The sequence below is a fragment of the Hyla sarda genome, chromosome 10, assembly GCF_029499605.1.
Source record: "Hyla sarda isolate aHylSar1 chromosome 10, aHylSar1.hap1, whole genome shotgun sequence".
Lineage (NCBI taxonomy): Eukaryota > Metazoa > Chordata > Amphibia > Anura > Hylidae > Hyla > Hyla sarda.
Window position 1 is genome coordinate 111,895,428 of NC_079198.1, and position 16,328 is coordinate 111,911,755.

Here is a 16,328-nt window from a genome sequence, read left to right on the forward strand (position 1 = left end):
GTCTACTTTATGTTTGCATTATCAAATTGACATGTTTTTACTTTTGGAAGAAACCAGAGGGCTTCAAAGTTCAGCAGCAATTTTCCAATTTTTCACATAATTTTCAAACTCACTATTTTTCAGGGACCAGTTCAGGTTTGAAGTGGATTTGAAGGGTCTTCATATTAGACATACCCCACAAATGACCCCATTATAAAAACTGCACCCCCCAAAGTATTCAAAATGACATTCAGTCAGCATTTTAACCCTTTAGGTGTTTCACAGGAATAGCAGCAAAGTGAAGGAGAAAATTCACAATCTTCATTTTTTACACTCGCATGTTCTTGTAGTAAGCACATACCTCATATGTCTATGTAAATTGTTCGGCGGGCGAAGTAGAGGGCTCAGAAGGGAAGGAGCGACAAGGGGATTTTAGAGAGTATGTTTTTCTGAAATGGTTTTTGGGGGGCATGTTGCATTTAGGAAGCCCCTATGTTGCCAGAACAGCTAAAAAAAAAACACATGGCATACCATTTTGGAAACTAGACCCCTTGAGGAATGTAACATGGAATTAAGTGAGCCTTAATACCCCACAGGTGTTTCACGACTTTTGCATATGTTAAAAAAAAAAAAAAAAAAATGTCACTAAAATGTGTGTTCCCCCCCAAATTTCACATTTTTGCAAGGGTTAATAGCAGAAAATACCCCCCAAAATTTGTAACCCCATCTCTTCTGAGTATGGAGGTACCCCATAAGTTGACCTGAAGCGCACTACGGGCGAACTACAATGCTCAGAAGAGTAGGAGTCATATTTGGCTTTTTGAGAGCAAATTTTGCTCGGGGGGCATGTCGCATTTAGGAAGCCCCTATGGGCTTTGTAACCCCATCTCTTCTGAGTATGGAAGTACCCCATAAGTGGACGTCAAATGCACTGCAGGAGCGCTACAATGCTCAGAAGAGAAGGAGTCACATTTGCCAACTTTGCAGAAATGGGGGGGGACATGTCTCATTATGGAAGCCCCTATGGTGCCAGGACAGCAAAAAAAAAAACACATGGCGTACCATTTTGAAAACTAGACCCCTTGGGGAACGTAACAAGGATTAAAGTAAGCCTTAATACCCCACAGGGGTTTCATGACTTTTGCATATGTAAAAAAAAAAACATTTTCCCCAAAATGTTGGTTTTCCCCAAATTTTTACATTTTTGCAAGGGTTAATAGCAGAAAAGACCCCCCACAATTTGTAAATACATTTCTTTGGAGTGAGGACATACCTTTTTTTTGTTTTATGACAGCAGCTCAGCGGGTGCACACCAGGTCTTGTTATAGCGTGAGGTCAGTCAGGGGCCTTGAGCTTCATATGGAGCCAGGATGTGGGACCCCCCCCCCTCAAGGACTGTTAATGGGGGAGCACTGAGCCCTAAAATAGGGGAACACTTGGGGGACAACGGGCCGTAACTGGGGTAGACAGGTGGGGTACAGAGGCCCGTAATGTGGGGTACAGTGGGCCAGAAAATTATAAATAATAATAAAACAGGATATGTTCCCAGAATGATGACCCAGAGCATAGCCAAAACAAAAAAAAAAAATATGCCCGCCCCAAACCATATGCTCTGAATCATCATTCTGGGAATGTGATGTGTGTGGCCGTCCCTAACCTGTTGCCTCAAATGCGCACCCGCTCAGGTGGAGAGAGAGCGCTGCGCATTTGAGGCAACATAAAAAGTCCCCGATGATAGTGACTCAGTGACCTATGACCCATTTCTGAAAAAACACTCCAAGAGGTCTTATCAGGTTTTTTTTTTTTCAGGTTTTTTTGGGCAATTTAGTGGTTAATGGGCGTTAAAATTTTGAATGTACTCTGGACTTGGTACGTTGGTCAAATTATGGAAAATTCTAATGAAAAGGGAAAATTTAGCGCTCCATGGAAGTGTGATACTCCCTGAAGCAGTTTTTTATGCAGAGGCCCGGATTACCTGGGCAAGTGTCACACTGAGTGGTGGTGTCCTTCCGTATCCCCTTCCTGTGACACACTCTGCATCTTTTCTGGGATCGTCCCGTCCTTCCAGTGCGGGGGACCTCACCTGGAAAGTGCTGGCCAGGGACGATCCTGGCACCTATAACTCCAGACCCTTGGGAAGTCCGGCCTGATGTTTCCCGGTCAGCAAAGATCAGGAACCTTAGGACTTCTTCTTGGTACTGGAGGAATGTCCCGATGTTGCCAGCGTACTGGGATAGTACAAAAGCGTTGTACATGGCAACCTGTACCAAGTAGACCGCAACTTTTTTGTACCATGCCTGTGTTTTCCGCATGGCGTTATATGGCTTAAGGACTTGATCTGAGAGATCAACTCCCCCCATAAACCGATTGTAGTCCAGAATACAATCGGGCTTGAGGACCGGTCCCACGGTACCTCGCAGAGGGACAGGGGTGCTGCCATTCCCATGAATAGTGGTGAGTATAAGGACATCCCTCTTATCCTTATAATTCACCAACAACAGGTTATCATGGGTCAGGGCACGGGACTCACCCTTGGGGATAGGCGTCTGGACCAAATTTAGAGGGAGGCCTCTCTGGTTCTTCCACATTGTCCCACAAGCGGACGTGGATCTGGCGGAAAGGGATTTAAACAGAGGGATGCTGGTATAAAAGTTATCCATGTACACGTGGAAACCCTTATCCAGCAATGGGTGCATAAGGTCCCAAACGAGTTTCCCCGCTAACACCCAGAGTGGGGGGACATTCTGGGGGTTCAATACGAGAATCTCGTCCCTCATATACTCTAAACTTGCAAGTGTACCCGGAGGTACTCTCACAAAGTTTATCGAGCTTCAGGCCATACCGCGGCCGCTTCGAGGGAATATAATGGCGGAAGATGAGTCTCCCCTTAACCCCTTAAGGACACATGACGTTCTCATACGTCTCCATTTCCGAGTCCTTAAGGACACATGACGTATGAGAACGTCATGTGTTTTACCGGCCCCCCGCAACCATCTGGAGCGGAGCCGGTCCCCGATGCCTGCTGAAATCGTTCAGCAGGCATCGGGGCATATCGCCCAGGGGGGTCATTATGACCCCCCATGTCGGCGATGGCCGCAGATCGCTGGACAATTCAGTCCAGCGATCTGCGGCGGATTCCGGGTCAATCGGGTCTCCAGTGACCCGATGACCCGGAATTATTGGCTGATCGGGGCCGTCAGAGACGGCCCCGATCAGCCAGAGCCAGCAGGGGTGAGGTGGCACTGGTGCCACCTCACGATCGCCCTGATTCGTCGGCCGGATTACCGGCCGACCAATCAGGGCGCCTGCTGCGGGTGTCACTCCCGCAACCCGCTCCGCCCCTCTTCCGGAGGACGTGAGCGGGTGCGGGAAGACGACCCCCGGTGCTGGGGACCCCGATCCCCGGCGTCCCTGTTGGGATCGGGGCCCCAGGAGCGACGGCCGCGGCGGAGACGACGAGGGACTGACCTGTGCGGCTGGATCGTTGGAGGTGAGTGACAGCCTCCTGCTGTTGCTTAGCAACAGCTCCCAGCATGCAAAAAGGGCATGCTGGGAGCTGTAGTTATGCAACAGCAGGAGGCAGACCACCACAACTCCCAGCATGCCCTTATGGGCATGCTGGGACTTGTAGTTTTGCAACAGCTGGAGGCACATTCTTTCTATGGAAAAGTGTACCTTCAGCTGTTGTGTAACTACAACTCCCAGCTTGCACAATCAGCTAAAGTGCATGCTGGGAGTTGTAGTGGTGCATCTGGTGGTTGCATAACTACAACTCCCAGCATGCCCGTTGGCTGTCGGTGACTGCTGAGAGTTGTAGTTTTGCAACAGCTGAAGGCACACTGAGTTAAGTAGTAAACCAGTGTATCTCCAGCTGTTGCATAACTACAATCCCCAGCATCCCCAGCCAAAGTAGTATGCCTCCGGCTGTTGCATAACTACAACACCCAGCATGCCCTTCCGCTGTCCGTACATGCTGGGGGTTGTAGCTTTTGCAACAGCTGAAGGCACACTGGTTGCAAAACACTGAGTTTGTTACCAAACTCGGTGTTTCACAACCAGTGTGCCTCCAGCTGTTGCAAAACTACAACTCCCAGCATGCACTGATAGACCGTACATGCTGGGAGTTGTAGTTTTGCAACAGCTGGATGTCCCCCCCCCAATGTGAACGTACAGGGTACACTCACATGGGCGGAGGATTACAGTTAGTATCCGGCTGCAAGTTTGAGGTGCGGCAAAATTTCTGCCGCAGCTCATACTGCCAGCGAGAAACTACTGTGAACCCCCCGCCCGTGTGACTGTACCCTAAAAACACTACACTACACTACCACAAAATAAAATAAAAAGTAAAAAACACTACATATACACATACCCCTACACAGCCCCCCTCCCCAATAAAAATAAAAAACGTCTGGTACGCCACTGTTTCCAGAACGGAGCCTCCAGCGGTTGCAAAACTACAACTCCCAGCATGCACTGATAGACTGTACATGCTGGGAGTTGTAGTTTTGCAACAGCTGGATGTTCCCCCCCCCCCCCCCCCCCAATGTGAACGTACAGGGTACACTCACATGGGCGGAGGATTACAGTAAGTATCCGGCTGCAAGTTTGAGCTGCGTCAAATTTTCTGCCGTAGCTCAAACTGCCAGCGAGAAACTACTGTGAACCCCCGCCCGTGCGACTGTACCCTAAAAACACTACACTACACTAACACAAAATAAAATAAAAAGTAAAAAACACTACATATACACATACCCCTATACAACCCCCCTCCCCAATAAAAATGAAAAACGTCTGGTACGCCACTGTTTCCAAAACGGAGCCTCCAGCTGTTGCAAAACAACTACTCCCAGTATTGCCAGATAGCCGTTGACTGTCCAGGCATGCTGGGAGTTTTACAACAGCTGGAGGCCCCCTGTTTGGGAATCACTGGCGTAGAATACCCCTATGTCCACCCCTATGCAAGTCCCTAATTTAGGCCTCAAATGCGCATGGCGCTCTCACTTTGGAGCCCTGTCGTATTTCAAGGCAACAGTTTAGGGCCACATATGGGGTATCGCCGTACTCGGGAGAAATTGGGCTTCAAATTTTGGGGGGTATTTTCTGCTATTACCCTTTTAAAAAATGTAAAATTTTTGGGAAAACAAGCATTTTAGGTAAAAAAAATATATATTTTTTTACATATGCAAAAGTCGTGAAACACCTGTAGGGTATTAAGGTTCAAATTACCCCTTGTTACGTTCCCCGAGGGGTCTAGTTTCCAAAATGGTATGCCATGTGTTTTTTTTTTGCTGTCCTGGCACCATAGGGGCTTCCTAAATGCGGCATGCCCCCAGAGCAAAATTCGCTTTCAAAAAGCCAAATGTGACTCCTTCTCTTCTGAGACCTGTAGTGCGCCAGCAGAGCACTTTTCACACCCATATGGGGTGTTTTCTGAATCGGGAGAAATTGGGCTTCAAATTTTGGGGGGTATTTTCTGCTATTACCCTTTTTAAAATTGTAAAAATTTTGGGAAACCAAGCATTTTAGGTAAAAAAAAAATATATTTTTTTACATATGCAAAAGTCGTGAAACACCTGTAGGGTATTAAGGTTCACATTACCCCTTGTTACGTTCCCCGAGGGGTCTAGTTTCCAAAATGGTATGCCATGTGTTTTTTTTTTTGCTGTTCTGGCACCATAGGGGCTTCCTAAATGCGGCATGCCCCCAGAGCAAAATTTGCTTTCAAAAAGCCAAATGTTACTCCTTCTCTTCTGAGACCTGTAGTGCGCCAGCAGAGCACTTTTCACCCCCATATGGGGTGTTTTCTGAATCGGGAGAAATTGGGCTTCAAATTTTGGGGGGTATTTTCCGCTATTACCCTTTTTAAAAATGTAAACATTTTGGGAAAACAAGCATTTTAGGTAAAAAATAATTTTTTTTTTTTACATATGCAAAAGTCGTGAAACACCTGTAGGGCATTAAGGTTCACGTTACCCCTTGTTACGTTCCCCGAGGGGTCTAGTTTCCAAAATGGTATGCCATGTGTTTTTTTTTTGCTGTTCTGGCACCATAGGGGCTTCCTAAATGCGGCATGCCCCCAGAGCAAAATTTGCTTTCAAAAAGCCAAATGTGACTCCTTCTCTTCTGAGACCTGTAGTGCGCCAGCAGAGCACTTTTCACCCCCATATGGGGTGTTTTCTGTATCGGGAGAAATTGGGCTTCAAATTTTGGGGGGTATTTTCTGCTATTACCCTTTTTAAAAATGTAAAATTTTTGGGAAACCAAGCATTTTAGGTAAAAAAAATATATATTTTTTTTACATATGCAAAAGTCGTGAATCACCTGTAGGGTATTAAGGTTCACTTTACCCCTTGTTACGTTCCCTGAGGGGTCTAGTTTCCAAAATGGTATGCCATGTGTTTTTTTTTTGCTGTCCTGGCACCATAGGGGCTTCCTAAATGCGGCATGCCCCCCAAAAACCATTTGTCGCTCCTTCCCTTCTGAGCCCTCTACTGCGCCCGCCGAACAATTAACATAGACATATGAGGTATGTGCTTACTCGAGAGAAATTGGGTTTCAAATACAAGTAAAAATTTTTTCCTTTTTATCCCTTGCAAAAATTCAAAAATTGGGTCTACAAGAACATGCGAGTGTAAAAAATGAAGATTTTGAATTTTCTCCTTCACTTTGCTGCTATTCCTGTGAAACACCTAAAGGGTTAATACACTTACTGAATGTTTTTTTGAATACTTTAGGGGGTGTAGTTTTCATAATGGGGTGTTTTATGGGGTATTTCTAATATGAAGACCCTTCAAATCCACTTCAAAACTGAACTGGTCCCTGAAAAATAGTGAGTTTGAAAATTTTGTGAAAAATTTCAAAATTGCTACTGAACTTTGAAGCCCTCTGGTGTCTTCCAAAAGTAAAAACTCATAAATTTTATGATGCAAACATAAAGTAGACATATTGTATATGTGAACCCAAAAAAAATATATTTTGAATATCCATTTTCCTTACAAGCAGAGAGCTTCAAAGTTAGAAAAATGCAAAATTTTCATTTTTTTCATCAAATTTTGGGATTTTTCACCAAGAAAGGATGCAAGTTACCATAAAATTTTACCACTAAGTTAAAGTAGAATATGTCACGAAAAAACAATCTCGGAATCAGAATGATAACTAAAAGCATTCCAGAGTTATTAATGTTTAAAGTGACAGTGGTCAGAATTGCAAAAAATGCTCCGGTCCTTAAGGTATAAAATGGCCTGGTCCTTAAGGGGTTAAAACTGATGAGAGACTCATCTACTGAGAGGTCCCTGAGCGGTACGTAGGCCTCCAAAAATTTGACCCCAAAGTGATCGATGACCGGCCTCACTTTATAAAGCCGGTCATAGGCGGGATCACCTAATGCAGGCATTTTTGAATGGCCTCGAACCGCTTCCGCATCATCGCCATACTGTAAAGCGGGGTCTGATAGAGGACGTCCCCGCTCCATTAATGACAAGCACTTGGTTTTTTGACCAGGCCCATATTCAGCGAGAGGCCCCAAAACATCCTCATTTCCGCTGCATCAATGGTGCGCCATTCATTGGAACTGGCCAAAAACGAATCGGGGTGGTGGGCAATGAACTGCTGGGCATACAAGTTTGTTTGCTCCACCATGTGATTGACCAGGCTGTCACTGAAAAAAATCTTTAAAAAGTCTAGATCAGTGAAGCCAGCATGGTCAATCCGGATTCCTGAGTCGCCAACAAACTCAGGAATCCGTTGCTGATAACCCTCTGGGGGGCTCCAGACAGGGTCATCGGAAGGGGGCTCCGGCGCACTTGTCTGGGGGGCAGGACTCCTATTACGAGCGGCATTGCCACTCGTGCTAGTGTCGGCCACTGGGTCACTTTCATGGGGGGTGCGTGGCCTCGCCTGGCGGCGTCTCTGCCGCCGTACAGGGGACTCGTCATCACTGCTAGATGATGAGGAGGATGAGGAAGAACACAAAAAAGTAGGATCTTCTGGCACCTCTGCCTGCTGACTGAACTCAGCGAGCAGAGCTGAGTGAGGGGACCGTTAACCCCTCCTCTGCCGTGCTGCTATTGGCCAGACGATCGCCGGCCAATAGCTGCATTTCTGGGGCGGTGACAGTATTGTCACCGCTCCCAGCAACCAAAGGTGATTGGCGGTGTATCGTACACCGCTGATCGCCTTCGTTTTCCGGGTCATCGGGTCGCAAGTGACTCGAATGAAAGGAATCGCAGCAGATCGCTCGATTTCAGCAGTCACGCCATTCCGATAATACCAGGGACTCAAATATACCATGACGTACATGTACGTCATGGGTCCTTAAGTACCGGGGTCCCATGAAGTACATGTACGTCATGGGTCCTGAAGGGGTTAAAATGTGTGTGAAGTTTGGTACAAAACCATCAACATTGCACGCCTTCCTAGGGCTAGGTTTACACTGAGGAATTTCTTAGTATGCTTGGTGCCAACTTATTCTGCTAGGACTGCACCGACATTGCTGTCCCTATAGATGACAATGTATTCTGTGCAATTTTTAGCAAAAATCGACAAAGATCGTTCTTTCAGCAGCGGAAACTCTTCCGCTGAAATTACATAGTGTGGCCTGTAGTGGGATTCTGCTACACTGGAATATCTTAAGGTAAATTTCTAAGCTAAATTACACTTGGAAATTACGCAGTGTGAACCTAGTCAAACACCTACAAAAAGTTGCAAATATACACCAGCCCAGACATGGCTTAAATTTTTGGTGTGTGTGTAGAAAAGGCACAAAATGTTGCGCAATGGGATGAAAAGCTGCAAAATGTTGGTGCATCTAGTAATTCATAGAATTAATATTTCACGAAATGTGTACTTGCACAAAATTAATCAAATGCCCTGCGACAGTTTAGTAAATTTTGCGCATGTACACAAAATTGTTCACCTTACACCAGCAATTATAAATTCCCCCTATGGTTTGGGAAAATGTTTATATAAACTATGTGAACATGAGATGGGTTAGCAGATCAAGGATAAAACATATCCCGAAGCCATGTTCACACAATGTGATTTTTTTGGCCAGTAAAACATTATTATGGGTTAGAAAATGGGCAAAAATCTGTAATATTTTCAATATTTTTCTATTGAACTCAAAAGTAAAACAGCCATTAGTGCACACATATTAATTTAATTGCCATGCCTGTTTTTTTTTTAGCCAATTACAAATGATAAAAAAAATGTTTTTAATTATTTTCAGTCATTAACACCTTAAGGGTCTATTCACACGTACAGTATTTTGCGCAGATTTGATGCGCAGGATTTCAAGTCATTCAGTTTACATTGAAATCTGCAGGAGAAAAAGCTGCACATCAAAACTACGCAGAATACTGTACATGTTAATAGACCTTAACCCCTTCATGACCCGGAGTTTTTCCGTTTTTGCACTTTCGTTTTTTTTCCTCCTTGCCTTTAAAAAAACATAACTCTTTGAATTTTGCACCTAAAAATCCATATGATGGCTTATTTATTGCACCACCAATTCTACTTTGTAAGGACGTCAGTCATTTTACCCAAAAATCGACAGCGAAACAGAAAAAAAATTCATTGTGTGACAAAATTGAAGAAAAAACATAATTTTGCAATTTTGGGGGCTTTCGTTTCTACGTAGTACATTTTTCGGTAAAAATGACACCTTCTCTTTATTCTGTAGGTCCATACGGTTAAAATGATACCCTACTTATATAGGTTTGATTTTGTCGTACTTCTAGAAAAAATCATAACTACATGCAGGAAAATGTATACGTTTAACATTGTCATCTTCTGACCCCTATAGCTTTTTTATTTTTCTGTGTCTGGGGCGGTATGAGGACTCATTTTTTGTGTCGTGATCTGAAGTTTTTAGCGGTACAATTTTTGTATTGATCGGAGTTTTTGATCGCTTTATATTAATTTTTTCATGATATAAAAAGTGACCAAAAATACGCTATTTTGGACTTTGGAATTTTTTGGCGCGTACGCCATTGACCGTGCAGTTTAATTAACTATACATTTTTATAATTAGGACATTTCCGCATGCGGCGATACCACATGTTCATTTTTATTTACACTTTTTTTTTTTAAATGAGGAAAAAGGGGGTGATTCAAACTTTTATTAGGGAAGGGGTTAAAGGGTACCTCTCATCAAATAAACTTTTGATATATTTTACATTAATGAATGTTGAATAACTTTCCAATAGCATGTTAATGAAAAATATGCTTCTTTCTATTGCATTTTTCCCGATCAGTCCTGTCAGCAAGCATTTCTGACTCATGCTGGAGTCCTAAATACTCAGAGCTTCCAGCCTGCTTTGTTCACAGCCAAACAGGCTGTGAACAAAGCAGGCTGGCAGCTCTGATTGTTCTCCTTTGTGAACAAAGCAGACTGGCAGCTCATAGTGTTTAGGACTCCAGCATGAGTCTGAAATGCTTGCTGCCAGGACTGTAGGGAGACCCCTAGTGGTCATTTCTTCAAGCATGTTTTTTAATAACATGCAATTGTAAAGTTATTCTGCATACATTAATCTATAATATATCAAAAGTTTTTTTGATGAGAGGTACCCTTTAAATGATCTTGATTCACTTTTTTTTTTACTTTTTTTTTTTTCAGTGTTATAGCTCCCATAGGAGGCTATAACACTGCACACACTGATCTTTCACATTGATCACTGGTTTCTCATAGGAAACCAGTGATCAACGATTCTGCCGCTTGACTGCTCATGCCTGGAACTCAGGCATTGAGCAGTCATACGGAGATCGGACAGCATGGAGACAGGTAGGGACCCACCGGCTGTCCTGTAAGCTGTTGGTGATGCCGCGATTTCGCTCCCTGAGCTATCCGGCATTAGTTTACTTTCACTTTAGACGCAGCGTTCAAGTTTGAACGCTGAGTCTAAAGGGTTAATAGCACGCGGCAGTGATCATGGTATTAGCTATTAGCCACGGGTCCCGGTGTGGCCCCGCGTTATAGAATGGGAGCCGACCCATGACGTACATGTATGTCATGGGTCGGGAAAGGGTTAAAGGGGTTACCCAGGAATCGAAAAACAAACCTAATTTCTTTCAAAGACCGCTCCCTGTCTGTTTCCAGGTTGGGTGTGGCATTACATCTTGGCTCATTTCACTTCCACGGAACTGAGCTGCAGAACCACACCCAACCTGGAGACAGGCAGGGAGTGGTCTTTGAAATAAATTATCCCTGTTTTTCGATTCCTGGATAACTTCTTTAAGATCATAGCCCATTTTGGCCTTAAAGGGGTACTTTGGATAGGGGATTTTTATTTTTTTTCGGAAAGGATAGGAGATAAGATGTCTGATCGTGGGGGTCCTGCCACTGGGAACCCCCACGACTTCTGGGCTGGCAGCGGCGGCATCCGGAACACGGAAGCTTGATTGTCATGCACCCTCCATTCGTGTCTATGGGAGGGGGCATGAAGGCTAGTATGTAGCCGTCACGCCTCCTCCCATAGACATGAGTGGAGTTTGCTCCTTGCATGGATGACTGGGGTGCCGCGCCAGAGATCACAGGGGTCCCAAGGTACGGGACCCCCGCAATCGGACATATTATCTCCTATCCTTTGGATAGGAGTTGAGATTTTTTTTGGCAGAGTACCACTTTAAGGACACAGCAAATTTTAATTTTTAATTTTTGTTTTTTCCTCCTCACCTTCTAAAAATCATAACTCTTATATTTCTATCTACAGACCCATGTGAGGGCTTGTTTTTTGCATGACCAATTGTACTTTGTAATGACATCACTCATTTTACCATAAAATTTACAGCAAACTCAAAAAAAAATTTGTGTGAGGAAATTGAAAAGAAAACTGAAACTTTGCATATTTTGGAGGGTTTGATTTTCACACTGTACGATAAAAGTCACGGGATGGGATATTTATGTTGAAGTGCCCAAATGTATGCACCTGTCTACTTTTGTTTTGATGCAGATTACACATTTTCTGTTCATCCAATAAACCTCATTTCACTACTGACATATTACTGTGTCTTTCAGATATTTGATAGCTCAAAATTAAATTGATCCAAACACCCAATTATTTGTAAATGAAAATCATGAAAATTTTCGGGATGCTGAAACTTTTGCAGACTACTTTATATCACCAAGAAACAGATATGACCAACAAATGTGACACCTACTCAAGAACTGGTGCTTTCCTGATAGTGCTCATGAGTACTGATAGGGTACTACAAATATTGCAAACCAAGATATTCAATACATTTATATTATTGCTTCTAATAGACCAAAATGGCAATTATAATAATCAATGAATACACAAGTAACATCTTCATATATCCAGCTTCGACGCCTGCTTTGAAACAGAAACAAAGGTTGTAAACTGATATGAAAATATTTATTTTATATCTTATTTTCATTGTAAAGAAGAGTAGAAGATATCCATACAAAAGTATAAAGCCAAAATGTACAAAACGCTCAAAAAAATAACAGAAAACATCTGTACAAAATTTCAAAATACAGTTCTGTAAGAAAAACTAACAAAAAGGAAAAAACCTGCATTTCTGTGACCGAGGTCTACTCGTTTAGTTTATATGCTTTGTATACTTCTTCGCCTCTGAGGGCTCTAAGCAAATTTATGTGAAATCTAGGAAAATAATTCATAATTTATACAGTAAACTTTTTCCTGTGGTTCCTGTGGATGCTGTACTGACAAACGCTCAGCGTCTGTGAATCTAAAAAGGTGAGGGACGGGGAGGCACATTCGACATGACACTCTTACTTCAGTCCCACCTGTCCAGTAATCAACATTATATGTAAGGTCTGAGTATACTGAAATAGTAAAAAAAAAAAAATTGAAAATACAAATAAAAATTTGAGCAACAGATATAAAATATGATGTTTGTTTTTCAATATAGATCATTAGTAGTGGGATACAGGGAGGTCAGCGATGTAACATAATGTGATTCCTGGGAGGTGGGGGGGCGGTGTCTTTAACTGAATCCTAACATTGTGCGCGTTATCTCTCCGGACAGCACAGATATACCAGACTAATATTTTAACACAAACTGGTGTATGAAAACCTGTAAACCAACTGGTTTTACTTGAGCATTAATTTTCCCGTAACCCCATTGTGTCTCTTAATATGAATTGTTCCGATATTCTAGTAGTTTCCACAGTATTTTTATCATCTTTTACAGTATATGATGTGGTTGCAAAAATGTGTCCTGGCTTGAGACTTAAAAAAATTAGTATTTGCAAGGTTTGGAAATTTTTATGGCCTTAAAGGGGTACTCCACGGGCCAGCGTTCGGAACTAAATGTTCCGAATGCTGTTTTCGTGCTGCAGGGGTCTGCCACGCCCCTCGTGACGTCATGACCATGCCCCCTCAATGCAAGTCCCATTGGCTTGCATTGAGGGGGCATGACCATGACCATGACCGACCCCCGCAGCGCAAAAACAGCATTCAGAACATTTAGTTCCGAATGCTGCCCAGTGGAGTACCCCTTTAATATGTGTTCAGTGTCCTGTGCGTTGTATTGGTGAAAGCGCACCAATCTTTGCATCCTCTGACGTGAAAAAGTGAAGCCTTTCACATTGCTTTTGTATGGCTCATGTCCTATAGGCTTCATAATTCTTGGAGTCCGTCCCTGAATTTATGTTTAATAACATGACCAAATATTAAATTATTTTTTATTTCTAGTGATTTCTACTGTTTCCTGACAAAAAGTGTCCTATTCTGCCCTGTCTACAATGTACTACAAAAGAGTGTGTTACAGAGCCTGTTAGGCTGGGTTCAGGTATGTCCTATGATCCAAAGCCATCCAGGATAGTAAAGCCAGACGAAAAAATGTGGATGTGTTATCCCATCTGGTGCTCTCTTTTGGTATAGGCAGACATGGGATTTCTAAACAATCTGACATAGTTGCCTTCTGACTTGGATGCACCAAGCTGTAACATTAAATATATTTGCAAGCTTTTAAAATATTCAGGCTCCTTCATCAAGGAGTCCTTTGATAGAAAGTTCTGGTTGACAATATTCTGGGGGCCTCCTTACTTAGATTGCATTTGGCACTGGTAAAAGGAGCTGGCTGAAGTGCTGCACAACAAACACAAATGGAGCCTGACAGACCCTATTGACTTTAATGGGTTCTGTTGCGTTACACGCTGATGCCAGTCATTTTTGCAAGAGTCTAACGGGACAAAGAAATACTGCATGTAGTGTTTTTTGTCCCGTTATTCAAGCAGATTCTACAACAAAGGCCCCAAACGGAGCCTACAACGCATATGGGAACCTAGCCTGATACTGGTGTTTGGTTATTTTAACACAAAAATATAAAAAACTATATATATATATGTCCTAGCTACATAATCTAGGGGACGTCCAGCTTGAACCCAGAAGCAGGAAATATTATAGAAGAACTTTTATTGAAAACTGTATTCTACAGTATTCAGAATGCATCCTGCAGTGTAAAGACTGGAGTTTATCACTCTGGTTTTCATGACTATGTCCAGGAAAAAGTACAAAAAGAAGAGAGAAAAAACAATGCTTACTAAACTTCACACATGTAATATAGTGTATGTGTTTAAAAGTAGATCTAGTAAAGATTAGAGGCATCACTATATACATAGCATTGGCAACCAGAGTAAAATCCTACATTCTTTACTCTTCAGGTGCATCCACAGAATTGGAGGACACTGCAAGTTAAAAACAAGGTTTAGTGTAGGGTCCAGTGTTGCAGATAGTGCTGATGGATGAAACCCCACTCACATCCAGTGGCAAACTTATGCATTGTTTGCAGCAAGACTGATGTATTACCAGCAATGTAGTACAATGTATTACAATGTATTACTATTTGAGAATGGGATTTTATCTGCAAGTACTATACACAATTAAGGATCCCTCCCCTATGTTACAAAATGACCACTCTTTTTTTATGACCAGCTTTATGTATAGCAAACCAACCGTAAAGCCCCTTCAATAAAGTAAAATTTCCAATTTTATTTAGACCATCACCTAGGTGTGTCCTGCGTTGTCTATTAAGAGCAGTGTGATTCAGGGCTGCCTTGTACACTATTATTTGGCGATATACCCATTGAGATTTTTGCATTTCCAGTTAGTTTAAAGCCTTTCCATATTGCCATCCAGTGCGTTTTGTTTTTAAAACACAAAAAGTAAAAAAATATAAAGTTCTGAAATGCATAGAAAACAATATTAAGATAAGTCTAATGCAAATCATTTGCTTGGATCATTGTTATGTGCTGCTTACACCACTACCTTATCACATCCTTGGGTTCAAGCTATTTGACTTGCATTTCCTAGCAAGAACAAGCTTGAATTAATACTGGCTCATAAAGATCCATTAAGGCAGGGAGGGGAGCTGAGAACAAATAATACTGATATGAGTTCAATTTCTTAGTCTTTAAGGACACTTTTTATCTCCCCTTCCAAAATGAGATGTTTTCCATCAAGGCAACCATAAATTTATGTTGAGTTGTAGATTGAGTCTAGTAGAAGCCCAGGTGCGGCTGTACGTGGCTGTTGGGGTGCCGCGGGACATTGGGATTAGGGTATAGGTTTGCATTTGGAGAACTCCAGTAAGATGAGGATGCACCAAAGAAGCCAGAAGACGTGACCGGCATTGATGAGGGATGTGAAGGGACGAAGTTAACCTTTTGCTGGTGAGTGTGGTAGGTTGGCATGTATGAGAACTCTGATGGGTATTTGTACACAGATGTCTCAGTGGGATGAGGCTGTAGAGCTTGAGCAATGCCATGAAAGTCAAATTTATAAGCGTAGCGCTTCCCGTGGACTTTAGTCATAATATTTTTGTCATAATAATATCTCAGTGCCCGGCTCAGCTTGTCATAGTTCATGTTTGGCTTGCTTTTTCTTTCACCCCATCTACGTGCCACCTCGTCTGGATCTGTCATTTTGAATTCTCCATTTGTGCCCTCCCAGGTGATGCAGCTGGCGTTGGCACTGTCCGACAGCAACTCGAGAAGAAACTGCCATAGCTGGATCTGACCACTCCCTGCAAGAAACAAGGTACAACCTATGAGTGAGATGATCTTCTGCATTCACTGGTCACTATTGATTAGTCATCTGTACATTATCACTAATGATCTTTCCACTATTTACATTTCTGGGCTTTGAGAATGTTACTAATGCTGTTCATTTCTCCATAAACTATAAAACATTTACTATTATTGAGGACTTTGAATTACTTCTTCCCCAACAAACAGTGATTTCACAACTAGGTGATTGAGTGATATAAGAATCTGCTCTGATTAAATGATTTCCTTGAAAGATAAGGAAAGACCATGGTCATCATATTTGTAAAAGGCCTTAGCTCTTCAACATCAGACAAGTATG

At 42.7% G+C, this 16,328-nt stretch overlaps 1 protein-coding gene and 1 long non-coding RNA gene across 3 annotated transcripts in view; one reads left to right on the forward strand and one right to left on the reverse strand.

The window, feature by feature from the left end:
- LOC130294472 (uncharacterized) overlaps positions 1–16,328 on the forward strand; it is a 110,562-nt gene that overhangs the window by 2,876 nt on the left and 91,358 nt on the right. For both annotated transcript variants that reach the window (XR_008848509.1, XR_008848510.1), the window contains exon 2: positions 15,915–16,001. This is a non-coding gene — a long non-coding RNA (uncharacterized LOC130294472). The remainder of the gene's footprint in view (positions 1–15,914; positions 16,002–16,328) is intronic.
- FLI1 (Fli-1 proto-oncogene, ETS transcription factor) overlaps positions 13,403–16,328 on the reverse strand; it is a 116,148-nt gene continuing 113,222 nt past the window's right edge. The window contains exon 9 of the mRNA XM_056544308.1: positions 13,403–15,987. Within this exon, the coding sequence (XP_056400283.1) occupies positions 15,461–15,987 (527 nt within the window). The 3' untranslated portion in view covers positions 13,403–15,460. The remainder of the gene's footprint in view (positions 15,988–16,328) is intronic.